The 24,752-nt window shown below is 42.3% G+C and overlaps 1 protein-coding gene across 3 annotated transcripts in view; it reads left to right on the forward strand.

The window, feature by feature from the left end:
* The window catches only part of LOC136884836 (peroxidase), a 91,757-nt gene that overhangs the window by 55,863 nt on the left and 11,142 nt on the right, over positions 1 to 24,752 (forward strand). The window contains exons 1-6 of one of the 3 annotated variants that reach the window (XM_067157141.2): positions 19,681 to 19,890; positions 21,782 to 21,928; positions 22,044 to 22,332; positions 23,279 to 23,544; positions 23,726 to 23,917; positions 24,015 to 24,214. In XM_067157141.2, coding sequence (XP_067013242.2) covers positions 21,793 to 21,928; positions 22,044 to 22,332; positions 23,279 to 23,544; positions 23,726 to 23,917; positions 24,015 to 24,214 — 1,083 coding nt within the window. In that variant the 5' untranslated portion in view covers positions 19,681 to 19,890; positions 21,782 to 21,792. Of the gene's footprint in view, positions 1 to 19,680; positions 19,891 to 19,926; positions 20,117 to 21,781; positions 21,929 to 22,043; positions 22,333 to 23,278; positions 23,545 to 23,725; positions 23,918 to 24,014; positions 24,215 to 24,752 lie in introns of those variants that run through there. The other 2 variants (XM_067157127.2, XM_067157133.2) reach the window with 2 other exon arrangements.

Consider the following 24,752-nt stretch of genomic DNA (forward strand, 5'->3'; position numbering starts at 1 on the left):
GACAAGTTCAGCTCGCGCCAGATGCAGGTCTTTTGATTTGACTCCCGTAGGCGATCTGCGCGTCGTGATGAGGATGAAATGATGATGAAGACGACACATACACTCAGCCCCCGTGCCAGTGAAATTAACCAATTATGGTTAAAATTCTCGACCCTGCCTGGAATCGAACCCCGGGCCCCTGTGACCAAAGGCCAGCACGCTAACCATTTAGCCACGGAGCCGGACCCTGCGCCTCTCTGTTTTCCTAACGTATGTTCTACATAGAATCCTGTCAGGACCACACGATCTGTTGAGGTCTCTGTCCGCTAAGAGACTCGTCCGGTATTAACGTATTTTTCAAACCTTCAATTCAACAATAATTTAAAGGTCAAGTCTTGTTTCTGCATTTGGACAAGACCGAGGCGAGAGTATTTACTGTATCTCTTTCCTGCCATCCTTTCCTCTAGTCAGTTGGCTGTGGTCTGCTCCCATGCAAGTCGTACACCCTCAGTGTTTTGTCTTTGGAGGCAAAAACGCCTTATTATTACTCTTTTAGGTCATAGCCCTGGTGAGTTTATTATTACTCTTTTAGGTCATAGCCCTGGGAGTGTAGTGAAGTTCCCTCATGAATTAAGCTCTTTTTACGTTACTTGTCCAGTTACTCTATTTTCTGCAAGGGATAATCTTAGTTCTTCCTTTATTGTGGTCGTATGGAGGCTACAGACGTATAGCCAAGCAGTTCTGTTTCCCACATTTATCCTTATGTTACTGCATATAAGTTTGCCAAGCCAAATGAGAAGCATACACCCACCGACCTTTCAATCAATCAATCAATCAATCAATCAATCAATCAATCAATCAATCAATCAATCAATCAATCAATCAATCAATCAATCAATCACTACTGATCTGCATTTAGGGCAGTCGCCCAGGTGGCAGATTCCCTACCTGTTGTTTTCCTAGCCTTTTCTTAAATGATCGCAAAGAAATTGGAAAATTATTGAACATTTTCCTTGCTAAGTTATTCCAATCCCTAACTCCCCTTCTACAGGGACTAGTTGCACAAGAAATAGTGTTACTGGTGTAATAATAATCATGTTATTGGTTTTTTAAGTTCCACTAACTACGTACTTTTACAGTTGTCGGAAACGCCGAGGTGCCGGAATTTTACACCGCAAGAGTCTTTTACGTGCCAGTAAATCTACCGACACGAGGCTGACGTATTTGAGCACCTTCAAATACCACCAGATTGAGCCAGGAACGAACCTTTGATATTTAGAAATTTCATGAACCGTACTGAAGTGGGATTACAATAATTGAAATTAAGAAGGGTCCTCCTATTCAATACATCATCATCATCATCATCATCATCATCTGTTTACCCTCCAGGTTCGGCTTTTCCCTCGGACTCAGCGAGGGATCCCACCTCTACCGCCTCAACGGCAGTGTCCTGGAGCTTCAGACTCTTGGTCGGGGGATACAACTGGGGAGTATGACCAGTACCTCGCCCAGGCGGCCTCACCTGCTATGGTGAACAGGGGCCTTGTAGGGGGATGGGAAGATTGGAAGGGATAGACAAGGAAGAGGGAAGGAAGCGGCCGTGGCCTTAAGTTAGGTACCATCCCGGCATTCGCCTGGAGGTGAAGTGGGAAACCACGGAAAACCACTTCGAGGATGGCTGAGGTGGGAATCGAACCCACCTCTACTCAGTTGAGCTCCCGAGGCTGAGTGGACCCCGCTCCAGCCCTCGTACCACTTTTCAAATTTCGTGGCAGAGCCGGGAATCGAACCCGGACCTCCGGGGGTGGCAGCTAATCACGCTAACCACTACACCACAGAGGCGGACCTATTCAATACAAAGATATTTATTAACGTGAATAAGTCACATATCGTTCACATGAGGTACTAGTTTCGGCACTAAACTTGTGCCATCATCAGCCAACAAGTCAAATCGGGCAAACACAATATAACTTTAAAACAACTTTAAAACACACTATAACACCTGCACAGATGAATATGGAATAAAATAAGGAACGAACCTTTGATATTTCGAAATTTCATGATCCGTATTGAAGTTGGATTACAATAATTGAAATTAAGAGGGTTCCGTCCCATATTGAAGTGGGAATTAATTCTTTGGATCTAACCAAGTTCATCATATGCATGTTTATTTTTCGGAACCAAACTACAGAACACACATAGTGTTAACCAAATGACATTAAACTCCGCAGCATAATTTTAACAGATTTAAGAAACTAAAAACATATACAAGCTGGACAAACCGCCATGGGTATACAACAACGGAGGCATCGTCATTTTAATGGATTTTAAACTGAAATGCAACATCATCATTTACCATGTTTTATTTCATATTCATCTGCGTAGGTGTTATAGTGTGTTTTAAAGTTATTTTAACGTTATATTGTGTTTGCCCGATTTGACTTGTTGGCTGATGATGGCACAAGTTTAGTGCCGAAACTAGTACCTCATGTGAACGATATGTGACTTATTCACGTTAATAAATATCTTTGTATTGAATAGGAGGAACCCTCTTAATTTCAATTATTGTAGGAACGAACCTGCCAAGTTTGGCTCAGAAGGCCAGCGCTCTACTCAGCCCGGGTGTTACTTGTGTCATTCATACCTCGGCTACTTTCATAATATTATCACAGCCAAGGATGAGACTGAGACAGACAGATCAATGAAAGTAATAAACGTATTCTAGCCCATGCCAGAAGAGATATCGCACTGTAAACATGACAACCTAACCAGAGATGGAGCTCTGCATGTATACATATTTAATCTCATCTACCTTAAAATCTGAGGTTGGCTTGGCACAGAGGAACGTTAGCAAGAAGGAATTAAATATTAAGTAGGCGGAACCTCCTTGCCCTTCCCCATTCACACGCCAACCACGAAGTAAACAAACCTGTTGGCTCGGCATGCTGCACGTCTTTCGAGAAAGCTTGCGTTCACGTGATAGGCACGTGGTGAGCGGCTGATCGTCTGTCTTCCAGGCCTCTCTCCACCAATAACAGTTGAGCTTGTGGAACGAGCCCACGTGAACAGTAGTGGTGGTGGGGACATGCTGTATACCTCCAGTTCTCCAGTATGGTTTGTTTGCGTAATCTCAATATGTCGAACTGTAGCTGGGTAGGCTTACCTCACCGGCCGGTTTCAGCGATGTCTCATGAACTTCTCACGGCCTTCTCTCCCACCGTTGACTATCATATTTCCCGGGACATCGAACCCATGAACTTGGGAACAGAGGGACAACTAACCTATTTCACCAATGAGATCGCCACGTTCGACCTAATAATAATAATAATAATAATAGTAAAGCAAGCAAGTTTGTAGTTTTACGTGACTGTAGATACCATGCTCATAGTCGCGGGATTTGCAGTTTCACGTCGAGTCCAAACCACAGGAACACTTATTTTCGTGTCAAAGTCCCACGTACCTTGGTGACATGGGAGCCCGCAAGGGGGGGCACTTGCCCCCTACCTGGAATTCTAAAGATGTTGATGTTCAATTGTTTAATATCATACCAGATTATTTCATAAACTGAAATTACTGACAGTCATCTAGCATATGTTATAACTGGAAGTTTCTATAAACAATTTAATGTTGCTGACGTTATATTGGATTTTATATTCAAGAACATTGTTAATGCCCCCCCCCCCCTGGAAAAGATCCTGCGGGCGCCCATGCTTGGTGATATTCGAACCACGATTGCCAATGACGATAGTACTCTGCTAACACATTCCAATATACTAATACCACTATTGCTACTAATAATAATAATAATAATAAAAATAGAAATGCCGTGTGGCCTCTGGGGAGGCCTGGTGCAGGTCTTGTGATTTGATGCCCGTGGGTGGCTTGCGCGTCGTGATGAGGTTGAAATGATGATGAAGACGGCACATAACCGCAGTCCCCGTGTCAGGGGAATTAACCAATTATGGTTAAAATTCCCTACCCTGTCAGGAATCGAACCCGTGTCCCCTGTGACCAAAGGTCAGCACGCTAACCACTTAGCCATAGAGCCGGACATAATAATAATAATAATAATAATAATAATGGAAAGAAAAAGTATAAAGGAAGAAGAAATCAAAGAAAGAGGCATTTTTAGAAAAGTGTTAAATATGGAAGAATTTCAAGGGAAAAGACAACTGGTACAAAGTGGTCTGAGGAGAGAAAGAATAAACACAGCGGAAGGTTGTACTATTGAACAAAAAAGAAGAGGAAACATCAAAGATTAAGGAATTGAAATTAGCACGTAGACTCTATCAGGCCATAACGAGAAGGGAGCTTGAGATCATGGAGAATTCTGTTTCCGATCCATCGTGCAGCTTTTTTTATCCTCTGAGAATCGTTACTCTTTATATTTTTAAGAAAAATATGCCAACTGCTATTTTTTCACTAACCACTTAGCCATGGAGCCGCACATAATAATAATATCCTATAAGGGCCGTTGACCTAGATGTTAGGCCCCTTTAAACAAGCATCATCATCAATATCCTATAATATCTCATTAGTAACACGAGATTTCTATTTTTTAAATTTCATCTATCGTCCGCCATCGTAGCGTTACCCCTTTTAGGTGCCGTCCTGAGAGACCGGGGTTCGATTCCCAGAACTGTCAGAGACTTAAAAATGGCAGGTCTGGTATGTGGATAAAATGGCACGTGCAGCACACCTCCGCTAGGTTGTTCCTAACAAGAGCTGCGCCTCTTCGGGGTTACTTCACTATTTCATCAATCTGTCTGTCCTAATAAACTCTTCATTTTAATGTAGAGGAGTTCTATGCACATCTACCAGTGAAAAGTTACTCTGACTTCGTTTAAGAGAAGTTTCGGTGGTCTTTGTAGTTCGAATTTCCTAAGATTCCTTGGTTTTCAGAACATTGTAGAGTACAAACTCCACTTCTTTGTTTAAGGCAAAAAAAAAGTACTCTTCGCATCTGAATTTTAGTTCGCAAAAGAAATCTAAAGGAACATCAGTAACGTATGTATAACAACAGTCTATTGCATGAAAATGACGCCAGGATGTCACTGCGCACTTCTGAGTTACGTTGCGCGTCGCGCTGCTGGCTATCCCGGACCACACCCTCTCCAACCAGTTTGTTGCTGTTGTTGTTGTTGTGACGCAGATTGGTGTTATAATTATCTGACAGGATGTAAATATCCATTATCTCACACAATAGCTATATGTGGCGCTCAAGCCTTTTAGATAACCGCGCTGTTTATTATCGGTGTCATCTGTGTTTATTATCTGCGGTTCATCTGCGAGGTATACAGCTCGGATAGCAACTTTAGGATTACTGAAGTGTATATTCAGTTCTTAATGATAATAATAATTATTTTTGGCGTGTGGCTTCCGGAGAGGTCTGGTGGAGGTATTTTCTTATTTGACACGCGTAGGCGGCCTGCGTGCCATGATGAGGATGAAATGACGATGAAGACGACACATACACCCAGTCCCCCAGCCAGGGGAATTAACCAATTATGGGAATCGAACCCGGGACCCCTGTGACCAAGGGCCAGCTCGCTAACCATTTAGCCATGGAACCCGACTATTGAGTTCTTGACCATGTGTTAATTATTTCATGAGAAGATGATATGTATAAACCAGGACACTTTAGAAGTAAGTGTTTGAAAATATATGTATTATTCTGCCATCTTCTTCTTCTTCTGCCGAACTCGATAGTTGCAGTCGCTTAAGTGCGGCCAGTATCCAGTATTCGGGAGACAGTGGATTCGAAACCCACTGTCGGCAGCCCTGAAGATGTTTTTCCGTGGTTTCCCATTTTCACACCAGGCAAATGCTGGGGCTGTACCTTAATTAAGGCCACGACTGCTTCCTTCCCACTCCTAGCTCTTTCCTATTCCATCGTCGCCATAAGACCTATCTGCGTCGGTGTGACGTAAAGCAACTTGTAAATAAATAAATAAATAAATAAATAAATAAATAAATAAATAAATAAATAAATAAATACAAACTTCTTCGTCCGCCTCTGTGGTGTAGTGGTTAGCGTGATTAGCTGCCACCCCCGGAGGTCCGGGTTCGATTCCCGGCTCTGCCACGAAATTTGAAAAGTGGTACGAGGGCTGGAACGGGGTCCACTCAGCCTCGGGAGGTCAACTGAGTAGAGGTGGGTTCGATTCCCACCTCAGCCATCCTGGAAGTGGTTTTCCGTGGTTTCCCACTTCTCCTCCAGGCAAATGCCGGGATGGTACCTAACTTAAGGCCACGGCCGCTTCCTTCCCTCTTCCTTGTCTATCCCTTCCAATCTTCCCCTGTTCAGCATGGCAGGTGAGGCCGCCTGGGCGAGGTACTGGTCATTCTCCCCAGTTGTATCCTCCGACCAAGAGTCTGAAGCTCCAGGACACTGCCTTTGAGGCGGTAGAGGTGGGATCACTTGCTGAGTCCGAGGGAAAAACCGAACCTGGAGGGTAAACAGATGATGATGATGATGATGACAAACTTCTTCTTGAACTGCCAACGGCCGTAGCCGTGTTGAAACACCAGATCCCGTGAGATCTCCGAAGTTAAACAACATTGGGCGTGGTCAGGAGTTGGATGGGTTGTCACGCGCTGTTGGTGGTGGTAAGGGAATGGGGGAGCGGAAAGGAACTGGCCACCCTACCGCACGAAAACTCCGGCTCAGGAATACCTCTGCGGAGGTTCGGACCTGCCTTCGGGCAGAATAACCCTTACCTTACCTCTTTTTCAACTCTCTTTTGTTCTTACTTTTTGTCGGGCTAAGGGAGAGTGCTAGTCTCCTGAGCTGAAGTTGGCGGTTTCATACAGGCTCAGTCCGACTGTATTTCAAGCTGCTCAAATACGTCAGCCATCGCCCTCCGTAAGGGTATATCACCCAAATGAGATCGTGTCTTATCCAATTGAAATGCCAAAACTGAAACGAATACTCCTACCTATTATGGACTGTGTATTATTAATCAGAAATAAGTAAATGAAGTAGACCCACTGAGCGCGTTGTCTCACTGCGATAAGGTATGTGCGTATTTCTCAAACAAATTTCATATCCTGGGTGTCTTTCCTAAAAGTCTCCTCAATAACAGAAGATAGCTAAAAAAAAACGACAGTCATCAGATGACGCTGAAATGAAATGTCGTATGGCTTTTAGTGCCGGAATATCCCAGGGTTCGGCTCGCCAGATGCAGGTCTTTCTATTTGACAACTGTAGGCGACCTGCGCGTCGTGATGAGGATGAAATGATGATGAAGACAACACATACACCCAGCCCCAGTGCCACTGGAACTAACCAATTAAGGTTAAAATCCCTGACCCGGCGGGGAATCGAACCCGGGACCCTCTGAACCGAAGGCCAGTACGGTGACCGTTCAGCCAACGAGTCGGACAGCTGGCACTGACAATAGCTGACACCAGAACTGGGACAGCTTTTCATAAAAATAAATCGAGTTAAAATTGAACGGAGTTAATTGGTAGTTTCCCTTACTCTGGCCTTAAAAATACATTGCATCTTCGAATTAAATGATCGAATTGTAGTTACACTGATGTGAATCTGTGTCAAGATTCTGATCACAGGGACCATATTAACTCAATTCGTTCACGGATCAGATGACTCGGAATAAAGCCATGGCCTACTTAGTCAGCTCTGTCGAGAAAGAGATGAATAATTCGAGAACGATCTCGTCTACGAGGCATTGAAATTATTGGTCCGTAAAAAGAGTTGTGAAGGTGACTGCTCTGTGGGTTTAATATTATAAAGGTTCCCGTAATTGATAATATTAAGTCATGGAATAAACACCATCCGCCTCTGTGGTGTAGTGGTTAGTGTGATTAGCTGCCACCCCCGGAGGCCCGGGTTCAATTCCCGGCTCTACCACGAAATTTGAAAAGTGGTACGAAGGCTGGAACGGGGTCCACTCAGCCTCGGGAGGTCAACTGAGTAGAGGCGGGTTCGATTCCTACCACAGCCATCCTGGAAGTGGTTTTCCGTGGTTTCCCACTTCTCCTCCAGGCAAATGCCGGGATGGTACCTAACTTAAGGCCACGGCCGCTTCCTTCCCTCTTCCTTGTATATCCCTTCCAATCTTCCCATGCCCCCGCAAGGCCCCTGTTCAGCGTAGCAGGTGAGGCCTCCTGGGCGAGTTACTAGTCATTCTCCCCCGTTGTATCCCCCGACCCAGTGTCTGAAACTCCAGGGTACTGCCCTTGCGGCGGTAAAGGTGGGATCCCTCGATGAGTCCGAGGGAAAGCCGACCCTGGAGGGTAAACAGATTGAGAAGACGAAGAATAAACACCACTTTAATTGATACAATCGTTTGTAGTACCGGTATTTACCTTTATTACGTTCAGAATTTTATCACATAGATATACTGCGTATTTCCTCTTTAATTTTGTCAGATTGCCAAACTGAATTTTGCTTTGCACCATTGGTGACAAGCAGTCTGAGGAAAACTGCGAACATTACCGTAGTTCAACTGCATGCATTGCTTTACTCGGAGAGTTGCTAACTCAAACAGCTGCAAGGGCAGTGGTGGCTGTTGCAGAAAATCAGTTGTGTGCTGTAACCCCTCCCCGTCAAAAAAAAAAAAAAAAAAAAAAAAAAAAAAACCATACAGTATGCGGTTTTCAAGAGGCTCCCCACTGAGTTTTTCATACTGAACAACATGCAAACAACCCCAACACATGTACACATCCCTCATACAAAATTAATTAAACACACAATGACACCTGCAATGACAAAGCCTTCACTTACTCAGAAACACTTGGTATGAGCGCGCAAAAGCAGAACCTCTCAATGTTACCAAAATCATTGAAATAAAACCAGCAACGTCGTAATGCAAAATTATATGTTCTGTTGTTATAGCAGAATTTATAAACTAGACATTTTGTAATTAAAGAAAATCACAATATCATGCCCTTATTTTGACAACTTAAAATGTACAATTTTTATAGTTCATCGATTTACAAATGTGGCTATGGAACAGGCAAGTGGAGAATATTAAAGGACATGGCAGGAATAGCTAATGGCTTTCTCTACAGTATTTTGTTTTCCCGTTTGCTTTGAGCGATCCCCCCTCTTAAATACTAATGCTGAGTCAGGAGGGTGCCACCTACCACGTTCTCATTTTGGTCGAAATGCATGTGCTGCCTCTCTCTGGTCGAACGAAGACTCGCTGTGAAGTGATGTCTTGGCGTTCTTGGCTGTTGTTTCCACAACACATTGGAAAAGTTGGGCACGCGTGCGCAAAAGGCAGAGTTCCTGCTTTCTGGCATAAAGTTTAGAAATTCTCGCTGAGCTGTGATCACTCAACCTGGTTGTAAGGGGAGTTGAATGATATCCTATTCTTTGGCTGACGTCTTTTTCAGTGCACTGTATTTGATTGTAGGTAATAGTTTTAAAGTAATTTATTTTTCAAATAGACAATGTGCTGCAGCATTTCAACATATAAGCTACGGCCGCCCCCTGTACAAAGGAGCAGAATGTCTCAGTAATTTTTGCTCAGGTTAGTAACTTTGTCTCATAGCTGATAGTAGGAATTTCAGTTTGAAGTGGCACGTGGGATTCTGCGTCAAGTGCTGAGACCAAGGATGATTTCTGGAGTTGAGGATATGTTATGATCAAAGGCTTTACATGTGGCGAAAGACCCACAAGAACTTTACTGGCAGATAGATTATCATGGAGTACGTTCATAACAATGCTCTTTGTGTAACACGAACAACGCAAGGATTGATAAATCTCACGGTCGCTTCATTCCCTGTCCTAGCCCTTTCCTATCCCATCGTCGCCATAGGACCTGTCTGCATCGGCACGACAACAAATGTAAAAATTGATAACATAATACTATATATTTAGAATATTTGTTTTATCACCGAGCCAGTTGGCCGTGCGGTTAGGGTCGCACAGTTGTGAGCTTGCATTCGGGAGATGGTGGGTTACAATCCCACCGTCAGCAGCCCTGAAGATGGTTCTCCGTGGTTTCCCATTTTCACACTAAGCAAATGCTGTACCTCAAGGCCACGCTGCTTCCTTACTAATCCTAGCCCTAGGGGCTCTTAACTTGGGAGCGTGGGTTGGCGATCACAGGGCCCTTAGCTGAGTCCTGGCACTGGTTCACTTATTTGTGCCAGGCTCCTCTCTTTCATCTATCCTATCTGACATTCGTCGGTCAACTTTTGTGCTTTTCCGACTCCGACGGTATTAGGTTTGCAAATCCTAGGGCGTCTTTTATTTTCATGCCCTTCGTGGCCATTGTCTTTCTTTGGACGATTCCTTCATTTTTCGAAGTGTCGGATTCCTTCCATTTTTTCTCTCTGGTTAGTGTCATATAGAGTGTGGTTGCCTAGTTGTACTTCATTTTAAAGCAATAAACACCACCACCACTTACCAATCCTAGCCCTTTCCCATCCTCGCGTCGCCGAAAATCTTCAATGTGTTAGTGCGACGTTAAACCAATAGCTAAAAAAAAAAAAAAAAAAAAAAGTTCCGTTTTCAGTCGGTACTACATGTGTTACCCACCTGTATATATTCGTAACTACTGTCTTACATTAGCACTTCTTGTGTTGGCCTCGTCGGTTCAAGATGTAGCACGACCGACTCGAGTTCGGGTCAGCTCCGCTTCGATTCGAATCCTTGAATGAGTTTATCCATTTCAGTAATGGGCATTTCTTAAGATTAAATGATTAAGGCTGTGTTTGAATTAAACTCATTAATGGTTTAAGTTCGATTACTGAAGCTCAGTTTTATTTTCCTCGTTCTGTTATTGTTGTGTTCATTTTTTTGATTTTTGAAGACTATCATCTATCATCTCGTCCATTTACCCTATGCCTTACTTGTTCGGCGGTTATTTAAAACAACCCTAAAGTTTGATTTTCATTATGTTAGTGACATTGCCAACAATTATGTAGGGACAGATTTTCTTGCGATAGTTTTCTCTACATAAAGAACTTCCACTATATACAGTATAGCCTATGTATAAATCTACCCTTTCCAAATTAGGAATATATTTTTACTGTTATATGGCCATACACTTTTCTGGGAGTATGTGTGTTTTTTGTAACGATCACAATATCGCTGTCAGGCATTATTTACTGACAGGGGAAGCCGTTGTTTTATTGTACTTACTCTTAACTGAGGTTGGTTGGCTTAGCCACCTCTGTATTTCCGTCTTACGTTAAGGTGGTTGTTTTTTCCAACTTAAAACTTAAAACAGAATGTCATGTATATTTTTAGATTCACTACGGGAGATTCTTGAAGAAACTTCCCGATGACTGTACATTATTCGTGCTGACACCTTGCATAAGACCCTGTTTCTAACCTTGTTTGCCTTTCTTATGCAGGAAAATTACTTGCTAAGTTTAATTGATGTTCGATTGTCGGTGGTTCGAATTAATTGCTCCTTTTGATCTGGGCATATTTGTGTTTCTTTCTGTTATTTATAGACGTAGACTTGTGTTTTGTCCATGTTACCTTGCGTCAGTTGAAGAGGAGTGTGCGTTGCTGCTTTCCTGTACCCAGAGGAGGGGGAAATGATACCATATTCATGAGTACTATAAATTACATTCATTATCGCGAGACTCTTTATCTCTGTCAGCGGAATACTTACTAACGTTTTATGCCGATGTCTGGAGCAAGTAGGATTGAATGACCGTGAGCTGGTTATCGCACTGTAAGTGGACAAAACGTAATATCGTAGCAGAGAACTAGCACCTGACCTTACTCGGGTTATTTTTAAACACCTTAAGATATCAACTGACGCTTAATTCTGGAGGTCCCTTGGAAATTTATAGGATTAGGCTGCGCAGCCTACCGTATTTGGCCTTAACTACGCCAATAAAGACATTTATCTATTTATTATTCTTCCCGTTTTATTCATTTTCGTCACATGCTAATACGCACTCAATCCACGACAATTATTCACTACTTGAAAACAGAGGCAAGGGACTGTATACCTTGTTGAAAACAATCACCATTACAACATCTGGATACCTTATCATAACTTAATGTGGATTCGTCGTTTGGTATTTCTCGGTGACTTTATGGCTGTGGATAGATATATGTCAGTTAATCGGATAATTTCATCTTTAGACAAGATGATTTAGGAAAATACAATATGCACTGGTTTCGAAAATACAACAGTTTTATCACCCAGTAATTCAAGTACTTCACGGGGGACCGAGCGAGTTGGCCGTGTAGTTAGGGTCGCGCAGCTGTGAGCTTGCATTCTGGAGATAGTGGGTTCGGACCCCACTGTCGGCAACCCTGAAGATGGTTTTACGTGGTTTCCCCATTTTCACACCAGGCAAATGTTGGGATTGTACCTTAATTGAGGTCACGGTCGCTTCCTTCCCACTCCTAGCACTTTCCTATACCATCGTTGTCGTAAGACCTATCTGTGTAGGTTCGACGAAAAGCAAATTGAAAAAAAAAAAAAAAAAAAAAAAAAACACAACCAAACAAACAACTTCACGGGGATCACTTTACGTGTTAATATAAGGGAAGATTTTCATTGGGGTAAACACATTAACGACATTGTGCATAAAAGTTACAGATCTCTTAATACGGTTATGAGGGTATTTAGGGGATGTAGTAGGCCTAAGTATGTAAAGGAGAGGACGTATATATCTCTGGTAAAACCCCAGTTAGAGTATGGTTCTAGTGTATGGGATCCGCACCACGATTACTTGAAACAAGAGCTGAAAAAGATCGAGAGGAAAGCAGTACGATTTGTTCTGGGTGATTTCCGACAAAAGAGTAGCGTGACGAAACTGTTGCAAACTTTTGGCTGGGAAGACCTTGGAGTAAGGAGACGAGCTATTTGACTGAACGGGATGTTTTGAGCTGTCATCAGTGGAGAGAGGTCGTGTAATGATATTAGTATAATAATAATAATAATAATAATAATAATAATAATAATAATAATAATAATAATAATAATAATAATACCCGTGTGGGGATTTACCGGTTACCTCCATCGGACGCGTCCCATTGGAATTGGGGAAGCTCGCTGGCTCTGCCGCCAGCAGAGTCAGAGGCTAGTAGGGAAATAAAATACCACCGTGAAAAAAAAACGGTCCCTTGCCAGGGTTACGGCGAAGACTGGTAAATGACCAGAAGCCAGAAAACATCTTGAGGCAACCTCTAGGGCTAACAACCCTAGTTGTAAAAGGATGGGTACCCGTCCAAAGCAAAGTCAAGTCAAAAAGCATGATGGCACAACATTTCAAGAAACATACCCCAGGGGGGTAAATCTTCGGATAAATCCCTCGTCATGAACGCCACGGCGCACGAGTCTCGTTCGGATTCTGGGGGAGACTCGACATCATGCAAGAGACGAGTCGGAGCGTCTCGGTGTACCCCGAAGAGTCAAAAACTCAGGCCAAAATCTAAAACCTTTCTGGCAACTTTCAACATAAATTCACTCACACAAACTGGCAAGCTGAAAACCATCGCCAAAGCTCTTCACGAAAATCAGATATCCATAATGGCCCTACAGGAAACAAGGTACCCAGATGAAGAGTTTTTTGAATCCGAAGGCTACCGATTTTTCAAGAGCAAAGCGCAAAAAGGAATCCTCAATGGAGCTGTGATGCTTGGAACCGCGTTTGCTGTTAGAACCCAGATCCTTAAATCGGTTGCAAATTTCGAACCTGTGAATGACAGATTGTCTATACTCACAATTAAATGCGCGAATAAAACCTACGCCCTAGTTAACGAACATGCTCCTACAAACGATAAGAACAAGTCTGATCGAGACGAAGTTGATAATTTCTGGGACCTACTGGATGAAAAATTAAACAAAATCCCCAAACACCATGTCAAGCTTCTTTTGGGTGACTTCAATGCCCAACTAGGTCGTGAACAGAAGTACAAGAAAGTTATAGGAAATTACCCTGCTCACAAAAGAACTAATCCCAACGGCAAAAGACTGGTGTCCATTTGCGAAAATCACAACCTGCAGGTCATGTCGACCCAATTTCGCCATCTACCCAGAAAGCAAATGACTTGGCGTTCTCCCGTCCAACCTCTCGGAGAGTTCCAAATTGATCATGTTGGAATCTCCAGGAGAAACAGCCCTGAGATTATGAATGTCAAGGTAGAGAAAGGCATCAGTGTGGCCTCAGATCATTATATGTCTCTCATGAAATTCAAACCAATTCCCGCAAACACAAGGAAGACAACCAAACAGATCACACGCTTCGACAATGATAAACTTCGGCAAAGGGTCGAGGAGTTCCAGGAGAAGGCTAGACCAAATGACTGTGACTTTAACAACGCCAAAAGTCCCCTTGTTGAGGCTGCCAAAGACGTTGCAGAAATCAAGAGAAGCAAAAAGCATGCCTGGTGGAATGGTACCCGCGAATCAGTGCTCCAAGAAAGACTCAATGCGTGGAAACAGTACTACTCTACGAAATCAGAAAATGATTGGGAAACCTACAAAACCCAACGTGCCCAAGCAGCTAGGGTGTTCAGAACTGAGAAACGTAAATACGAAAAATCTCTCATTGAAAAGATAGAACAAATCTTTAGGAAGAATGAAAGCAGAGAGTACTACAGAGCCTTCAAACGCAAACTCACTCGCTATAAACCACCATCTCTATGCTTTGAGCGAAAGGACAGCACACTGGCGACGTCAAATGAAGAAAATTGCAGCATTATGGCAGATTACTTCAAGAATTTACTTAATTGCTCTAAACCGCAAAGCGCCATTGAGACCAAGGAACCCTTACTCAGGTACCCAGATTCCAGACCACCCGACAGAGATGAAATCAAGCGCCACATTGCCCGTCTCAAAAATAACAAAGCGCCGGGGGAAGACTCAGTAGTAGCAGAACTATGGAAATATGCCCCAGAGGAATCACTTGATATCTTGCAAAAGCAAATAGAAGAAATTTGGAACAAGGAGACCCACCCGAAGACTGGAAAATAGCTTTGATCCATCCATTACACAAAAAAAGCAGCATGAAGAACATCAACAGCTACAGAGGAATATCTTTGCTACCCGTGACTTACAAAATTCTATCACTTGCCATCCTGGAGCGTTTGGAAGCACAAGTCTAACATCAAATAGGTGAATACCAAGGAGGGTTCAGAAAAGGTCGCTCAACAGCTGAACAAATCCAAAATCTCAAAACGATCATCAGATATTGTACACTAAGGTCCAAGCAGTATGTGTCTTTGTGGACTTTAAGAAAGCGGGAAGTCCTGCTAAACTTCTTAAATGAATTTGGAGTTGATATGAAACTGCTGGCATTAATTAAGGCCACCCTGACCGATACAAAATCCAAGGTGAAGTTACACGGATGTCTCTCGCATTCCTTTGACATCAAAACAGGAGTCCGACAAGGTGATGGGCTATCCCCGATACTCTTTAACTGTGTTCTTGAAAAGATCATCAGAACCTGACGTGTGAGATTACAGGAAACCAACTACAGTCCATTGAGAATAGGAACCAAATCCAAGGGGGTCGCAACAGACTGCTTAGCATTTGCCGATGATATTGCTGTTCTCTCAAACGACATAAAACCGCTAGAGCTCAAGTTGAAATTTTAAAGGAAATTGCCGAACAAACTGGTTTGCAGATATCGTTTGAGAAAACAGAAGTAATGACTAACATCAAAGAGGCTCCACCAAAACTCCATACAAAATACGGGGACATCACCCGAGTAGACAAATTCAAATACCTGGGTGAGATCATCATGAAAAATGGACTGGACAAAGAAGCACTTCAGGAGCGAGTACGCAAACTGAAAATAGCCTACCAAACATGCCGCACCATCTACAACAAAAAAATGCATTTCCCAACACACCAAGATACGTCACTATGAAACAGTTCTGAAGCCAGTAGTCCTATATGCAGCCGAAACCCTGTCTCTAAATGCCAACAAAGGACTCCTTGAAGAACTGGAGAAAAGAGAACGCAAATTTGTGAGAGGAATCTTGGGATCAAAGTACAGAGATGGAATCCATAAAAAGAGATCCAACAAGGAAGTCTACAGCAAAATAGAGAAAATTACCGACACAATCAGAAAAAGACGGGCACGATTTTATGGTCATCTGAAAAGAATGGACGGAAGAAAGTTAACTAAAGAAATCTTTCACTTGTTGTATTAAAATCCCAAAACTACAATTCCCTGGTTTAGAAATACCAAAGAAGACCTGCAAATGCTACATATATCAGCTGAAGACGCCCTTAACAGAGATCTCTTCCGCAAGAAAATATTGACGAACGGGCTAAACCGAGACGAGCAACCGAAGAGAAGACACGGTGCCCCTTGGACAGAGGAGCGTAAGCAGGCCCACTCACAAAGAATGAGGGAAATTTGGGCTCTAAAGAAGGCCAAGTTCAGTGTCAAATGCAACAAGACTTAACGTGGTCCTTGATGGCCCCAGCGAATTATATAATAATAATAATAATAATAATAATAATAATAATAATAATAATAATATTAATAATGGTGCAGATCTTTTTCTAGTTGGCTGCCTGTAGGCGATCTGCGCGTCAGTGAGAATGAACTCCTACCTATGATGAATTCCAATGAATAAAGACGTCACAAACAGCCATTCTCCGAGCCAGAGGAATTAACCAATTAAGGTTAAAATCCCCGACCCGGGCGAGTATCGAACCGGGGACCTCTTGTACCAAAGGCCAGCCATGAAGCCAGGCATGGCATTAGTAGACGAATACGCTCGAGTATAGCTTTTCAAGGTAGGAAAGATTATAATGTGAAGAAATACAAGAGGACAAATTGGGACAAATACGGAGATATACATTTATAGGAAGAGGATTTAGGAAATGGAATAATTTATCAAGGGAAATATTCGCTAAATTTCCAAGTTCTTTGACGTAGCTTGAGAGCACCAAGGGAAGAAATAAACTTGTCCAGGGGAGGGACTTGAATAAGTACCTCCCTGCTGATAGGCTTGGCCCTTAGCAAGCGCGCTACGGTGGCATTGGCTGAAACCCACGGTGTGTTGAAGCTCATTTCTCGGCACGGCTCTCAAACCTGAGCAAGCCACGTGCAGATTTAGCAACACCGCCTCGTAAAGCCCATTTGAATTCGCCCGCGAAGCGATCTGATTGGCTAACTTCAGCAGCTCTAACACTCTAAGGCCATCTACACACGGAGCTACTCGTTAGTAATTGATTGGTAACTCAAGTTTCCCGCCGATTACTTTGGAATCACTTCCTGTGTATTTCAATGGAAAGCCACACACGGCGCTACCAGTTAGTAATTTGTTAGTAACTTGTTTGTGATCAGTTCCAGGTGACTCGCGGAGCCAGTCACCAGCGAGTTTAGTTTCTCAGTTCCCAGTGATCAAGTGCCTTTGCTGTCGAATGGCAGGCGCAATAAGCTGCAACAAATCCATATAACTGTGTTTGGTCATACGATAAAAATAAATAAATTTAGCATCCATTTGTTCGAGCTCCTTTGCTGCTATGAATAATATGCAGCGGATGTTCTTTTCAAGATATGGGTGAACCCAATACCTTCTTATATTTTTCTCACCTGAAATAATGAAACACAATCATGTCTTCTTCGTCATTTGAGTCAGTGGTTGACATTCTAGCAAAGTTGAGAAGCGATCTAGCGAGTCCGCACCAAACTTTACAAATGGCTAATTAGGAAGAATGCGTCACCATATAGTAGCTTCGTATGTGGAGCCGAGTCACCATTCAGTTACTAACCAGTTTGTGACCCCGGTTACAAACCAGTCACGTTTCTAATGAGTAGCTCCGTGTGTAGAGGGCCTAACGGTTCACACTGTTCACGACCACCCTGTCAGTGGCGTATACTGAGGGCTACCAAGGCTATCGGTGAAGCCCAAACCTCAGTTGAGAATGATGGAAGTCTAAAGCACATTATAATGTAAGCATCTGACATATTGTTCCATTTACAAGACTTGAAAGCAGTGAGAAAAAACGTCGCACGTATTTCTGAGAGCTAGGCATCGGAGACTGATATCGCAGCCCAGACTCTCGTACCTCTCCCCTCGACTCGCACCCTGCGGCTTGCTGCTGTATATCGGATAGGAGCGGACCGAGTGGTCCGGGAGGGGGTGTATGTGTGCTAGGCTTCGGTCCGTCAGATCGCCACTGCTAACTATCAACCATGCGTTACTCATCGTATATACTTCCTCACCTGATACTTCTGACTTAATCATATAGATAACAGAGTGCTGGTATTTCACTTCCGTAAGAAGACACCGTGGGGCTGCTATTATAGGAATAATATAGTTTTTCTTTTTATAGGTAGATCTGCTAAAATGAAATGCAATCTTTCATGTTTAGTTTTCTCTTTTGTCGGTTGGAATCGAACCCGTGATCATGGGTCGGACACCACCACTGATCTCCCAAGGAAGGTAATAAACCAGTGAAGGATGCGTATGATCTCTGGTAATGCTGTAAAATTCAACATTTGTATTTAATAATAATAATAATAATAATAATAATAATAATAATAATAATAATAATAACGGTGCATGGCATCTATATAGGATTGGTGGTGTAATGAGGATTAAATGAATGGCGAAGACGTCATAAATACCCAGTCCCCCAGCCAAGGGAATTAACAGTACGAGGTGTTTGATTATGAGAACTGAACCGGGGCAATCGGACCAAAGGCAAACATTCTACCCATTTAGCCATAAAGTCGGACTTTAATTTGCTAAACCTCAGGCTACCATCTCCTCTGATCAGGTGTTGAGTAGGCTTTAGGCTATTGACAGCAGTGGCCGGGGCAGTAGCTTGTGAAGCAACCTAGACAACACAGTAGGCTACTCCATTCGCTATTGGCTGCAGCTCAAAACTTCACTAAACCAACCATCGCAAACAGGTAACCTAAGTCTAGTGGGAGCCCACGTCTTGGACTCAGCATACGCCACTGCACCCTGTATATCCCTGCAAATAGGGTTTGCATCACGAAGACATCCGGTTGTAAAACTGGGCTTAATCACATGCAGTGCCGACCCCAATAGGCCTAATCGGGAAAAAGAAAGAGTTATGGGCCATTACCAAAGAGTCTGCCCTTTGCTGAAGTTTCTGTTAATCCGATTCATTGCAGAATTGGGTGTTGGATCTGAACACAGTATTTTGTAGACGTATTTAAATTGGTCTGTTGAATCGAACAGTGGAAAATCACCCAAGTATCCCCTGCACCACACTTCACCCCCATTACCAGGGATTGGTTTGTACCTCGCCACTCTGTCTGCCGGGTTCGGGGACAAGCTGCATTGAGCAACGGAAAATTACTGACTGAAGCTGCGCAGTCGTCTTCCTTTTCCAACCTGTTTAAATTAACCCTATGAGCTAGGGCAGAATTACCAACCTCATCATTTTCTCATCAAATTTAGTGGCGTGGTTAGCGGTTTAGTAGCTGAAATTTAGGACATATTAAGAAATTCATTTATGTGATTTATTGTGATATTATTCAAGCTAGCGACTTAATAATATAATTTACAGGATTATGGTTGGTATTCGCTTTCCATGAGGCGGGAAATGTGTTTTAGTTTGTTACTCGGTCTAGTATTTCCCGTTCCATAGAGCGATGGAAAATCACCTGAATAGAGCGGCGCAAATCCCCTCTTCGCCCGCTCGACCTCGTCTGATCACGCAGCGGCCGCGTGGTGAGCGCATGACAGCCGCCTGCTCAGCTCTCCCCTTTTCTTGTATTAAAACCAACTGTCTCCTTGCCGGAGTTGTGACTTGCGTGGCGTACTCCCTGTGATGGTGTCGTCGAGAGTCGAGCATAGTTTTGTTATACACAGGCGAAGTTCAGTGATAGAACCACCACTACAAACATTAACTTTGCCGTAACATTCTCACCTAAAATTTCAAGCTTTTCGTGCTAGTCATTTCACATTATATTTTGCGACGTTTTAGCCGCTACGTTTGTGATATTATTTTTACAGTTCAGGTATTACTGTTTTATGTTGTGACTTTTTTTATGAAGTAAAAGCGTGTGTTTACTAACTTCCTTAAAGACTGTTTTGACGTAGTTTTTAACAATAAACTTCAAACGTGTTTTGAGAATACTTTGTAACTAACATCAGCTACGATGCATATAGTGAAAGTTCAAAAAGGTAGCAAGGAGTGGGTGTTGAAGGCGAACGACCTCAAGAAACCTCTTGAATATGTACCCGGTAAGAACAAATATAGTATGTTACTTTTGGACTGTGATACGAGCTAAATTACAATTAGGGAAAGCACCATTTCCGCTCCATATGCTCGACCTGCTTAAGAGGGGCCATTGAACTCCTCTTATCAGATTCTTATCTCTGATAGGAGACGCTTGAAGGTTGACCTCCTCCCCCATAAATTGTAAATTTTTGAAATTTATATATTGAGAGAGACTGTGATGGATACACTCTGTTGCTGCATTTGTTTGACATTATAATGATATTTGTTTGTAGTGTAGACTGGAGCAGATAGGAAGGGGGTGGGAGGCTGTTGTTATCTATGGTTTATCTTTTGAAACATGTGGATATTGTTCCTAGCTGGCGGTAGTGACCCCGGCACAGGGTCGTAGAAATACCAGGAACAACCACAGGCGGTGCCCTTGCGCGTAATGGGAAATGGTGCTGTTGGGGTTAGTTTATGGAACCGCAGCTGATTTTATCATTCCCGAGGGAGGTAAGGGTGGCCGGAAGCCATACGCTAGTTTTCACGGTGGCGGTACTTTTGAACGATACCGGTATGTTCGTTTTCTCCGGGGAACTACTTTTATTACAATTTTAATATAATAAAAATACTATTTTTTTCCGAGTGAAGTAGTCAGGTTTCTTAGTAGGGAATGACTATACAGAGCCCCGTGGATATCAGAATAACTGCTAGTGTAATGCCAACGAAGTATTAACTTACCAATGTGTATCTTACGGGGAGAGTTGGCCGTACGGTTAGGGGCGCGCAGCTGTGAGCTTGTATCCGGGATATAGTGGGTTCGAATCCCACTGTCGGCAGCCCTGAAGAAGTTTTTCCGTGGTTTCCCATTTTTATACCAGGTCCTTACCTTAAGGCCACGGCCGCTTCCTTCCCATTCCTAAGCCTTTCCTATTCCATCGTCGCAATAAGACCGATCTGTGTCGGTGCGACGTATAGCAAAAAAGAGAAAAGAAAAAAGTGGATCTTCTTCTTCTGTCGATTTTCCCAACACCCTGGTGGGGTTACAGGTGCACACCGTGTAGCACATATGAGTAGACATTGTTTTACGGCCGGATGCCCTTCCTGACGCCAATTCTAGGTATCCTAGGTATTCACTATTATGTGTTTATGTGGTGGTTGGTTGCGGGGTGTGTTGTGTAACTTGTGTATAAAGACCGGAAACCAAGATCGTCGTCTTGTACATGGACGTGTTTGTTTATCCCTTTAAAAACATGTTTACTAACATCTTACAAAATCAGAACCTTTGAACCCATCAGTACCATTATTTATTTTGCAGTTCTAATACATATTAATGAATTGCAATACAACCATAGAAAATAATTTACAATAATTTACAAGGAGACTTTATACTTTGAGACAGTACAAAGTTACATTAAAATTTCAGATGATGTTGAAAGGAATTACATGAACAATTGCTGGATGAAATGTAGGCTATTCAAATAATTGTCTCATGTCGATAAGTCTAGCCTACTGAAGGTGTTGATATTGTATTGTATATAAGAAATTTGTACTCCAAGTTGAATATTTTTATTTTTGTTTAAAGTCCAATACATTTAATTATTTATGAATAAAGAACACACAGTTTATAAAATGCTTTTATAGATGTTATGTATTGATGGTATTAACCAGCTTTGCTGTTGTTTTAGGAGGTTTGAAGATGGCCATGAGCAGTGTTGTTTTGGCGGTGATAGTTTGGACATCCCTACAATTTGGTTCGGAGTTCAGCCAATCTCTGTCAAATGCAGAAGCATTTGCAATGTTCCGTTTGCCAGTTTCTCTGCAGTCTTTCGTAGGTAAGCTGTGATTTTAGATTGCTCCAAAAGATTCATAAATGTATCAGTAATGTTAAACTCATAATATTTTGTGTTCTTACATTCTCTAACGCAAAATTATTTTATTTTATTAAAGGTTGGTACCATCATCCAATGAACGACAAACTGGGTGGCCTTCAGTTGCTTGAACTTCGTGATATTGATAGTAAAATATCAAATTCTGTGGCCTTTGGAGGTGATTGTGTGGACCGTTTGGAGAGGCTGGAAGCAAACTTGGATACCAATGGTGTGAAGGTTCAACAAGGAACCCCTATGCATGGGCAACTTATAGATTCTTACCCATTAACGGAGGCCCTGCATCATGGTCGGGACTCACTGGTGGCAATCAAAGCTTCTTTGCACCTTATGCACAGCGTTTGCCTCGAGTAAGTACATCTGCAAGCTTCTCTCTTCTTGAATTAAAATAGATTTAGCACCCTTTGTAGATGGATATCTGAAATGAAAAATTGACCTCGCATTAGTTGAGTTACTTCTGTAATCACTTTGTCTAATTTTACGCTGAAGATCCTTCTCAATCTTCTGTAATTGTAAGATGAAGTTCCTTTAATTCTGACCTTGAGTTGATGGCGTGTCAAAGGGAAATGGGTTAAAATGTTAGTTGCTACTGATGAACAATCTTTGGTTCGTTTCGATAAAGAGGCTAATTCATTTAACTACTGTGGTTTTGAGTTAAAGATTTTGCCACCAATGGTTATGAGTAATTTTAATAATCCCTTTTTACAAATTTACATGAAGGGGAACCAATTATAAGTAATAATTGTGTGGTAATCGGGAAGAGACTGGCCTCACAGTTTGTGGGTGGTGAGCCTGCCTCTTCTCGCTGGGAGGCCCAGGTTCGATTCCTGGCCAGATCAGAGATTTTTACCTGGATCTTGTTTGAGGTCCACTCTGCCTACATGAGAACAACTGAGGGGCTGTAGCCTATATCAGTGGGATAGCAGCCCTGGTCTAGAAAGCCAGAAATAACACCAAGAGGATCTGTTGCACTAACCACATGTTCCCTCATAATCTGCAGGCCTTTAGGCTTAGCAGCATTTGCTTGGTAGGCCAAGGCTCATCAGGGCTGTTGTAGTGCTGGGGGCAGGGAAGTGGGAATTGTTGGAGCAAAAGGTCTTGTTTGAAAATTGTATGCAAATTTACAATTTAGATCTCATGTTTTCTTACAAGAGACATCAGTGATTAAAATCTTAATACTGAATCTACCCTAGGAAAATAAAGGGTCATTTTTAGCAAGGTTTGTGGGTAATATACCATCACTTTCAGTACTTCCCATGTGTACCATCATAACCTGAGCATGTGTTCTATCCATAGGTCTGGATTAGCTGATGAACAGTGTGCCCGATACATAACTTCACTGAAGCTACCTATGGCTGAGAATGGAAGTGAAGAAGATTCTGTTGAAGCGGTGCACAAACTCCTCGGAGACAAATGCATGGCCTACCATGGAACTAGTCTTTCCTGCTCCAAATCCACCAAGTATAGATCAGTAAATGGATCTTGCAACCATCTTATTCATCCATCATGGGGCCAAGCATTCACTAGCTACAGAAGATTACTATTTCCAGAGTATTCTGATGGTAAGTAGTGAAAAATTTTAAATGAGGAAAAAGCCAGTTTTATTCCATGCAATATTTGGAAAGATTTAATTTCTGTAGTATTTTACCAGGATTATCACCATATTTGAAATACCTAGATATATTTTCATGTTAAATTTAGAAGAATTTATTCTCTGTTATAACCAAGAAAATTCTTGTTTAGGAATCCAACAACCTCGTGAACATGCCATTGGTTTGCCTAAGAATAAACATAATTTACTTCCGTCTGCCCGTCTTGTGAGCTCTAGCCTTGCCCTGGATGGTGATTTGCCTGACAATATCAAGACTCTGGCTGTCATGCAGTGGACACAGTTTGTGGAGCATGACCTTGCTCATACACCTGTGAACAAAATGTGTTAGTATTTTCTCGTTATTCTTTAGTTTTTGTTTCCAGTAATCAGAGAGCATTAATGATAATATTTAACAAATTTTTGTACTTCATTATTTTTCAGATAACAAATTTGAGAGCTCCATCATGTGTTGCAAACCTGATGGAAGGCACCTGTCACCACGATATGTTCACCCAGCTTGTATGCCAATCAGTATTGCCCATAATGATCCTGTTTACTCTAGTCGACGCATGACTTGTATGAATTACGTGAGATCTGTCACAGCAATGCGTTCAGATTGCAGCTTTGGGCCCGCTGAACAGGTAAATTTGAGCAATGTTCTCTTATGGAGATTATTCATTTTATTTTATTCAATGAATGCCTCTATTTTCTTATTACTAGGGATGAGATTTTGCCTATTTTACTCCTGTGTACGGAAATGCTTTTAAGATATGGTATAAATTCATTTTAGGCTCTTCTTAGCAAGAATTTGTTAGTTTTATTATGCCTATAAATGGCTATTTCAGAGGCTCATGCCTATTTGGAGTATAATTACCTATTTAATGCCTTCTGATAGACTCTTAAAGAATCCAATTTTCTTCCAGTGCATTGTATTCTAGCGGGTGTGATCAACAGAATTTTTTTCTCTTTTTTCAACATTCGTTTACCCCACTAACAATAAGAAGAATTCTCAGAAGTCTCCAGAAATGGTGTTTAGGAAATTTTCTTCAGGATAAACAATGAGCGATTTGACCGCCACCACCACCCCTTCCACTTCCTAAGATGATATGTGAGACCAATCAATGATATAGATGTTGATTCCCATAGGGAATCTGAAATATTTGTCCTGAATGAGTAAAT

The sequence above is a fragment of the Anabrus simplex genome, chromosome 1 (assembly GCF_040414725.1).
Source record: "Anabrus simplex isolate iqAnaSimp1 chromosome 1, ASM4041472v1, whole genome shotgun sequence".
In the NCBI taxonomy this organism is placed as follows: domain Eukaryota; kingdom Metazoa; phylum Arthropoda; class Insecta; order Orthoptera; family Tettigoniidae; genus Anabrus; species Anabrus simplex.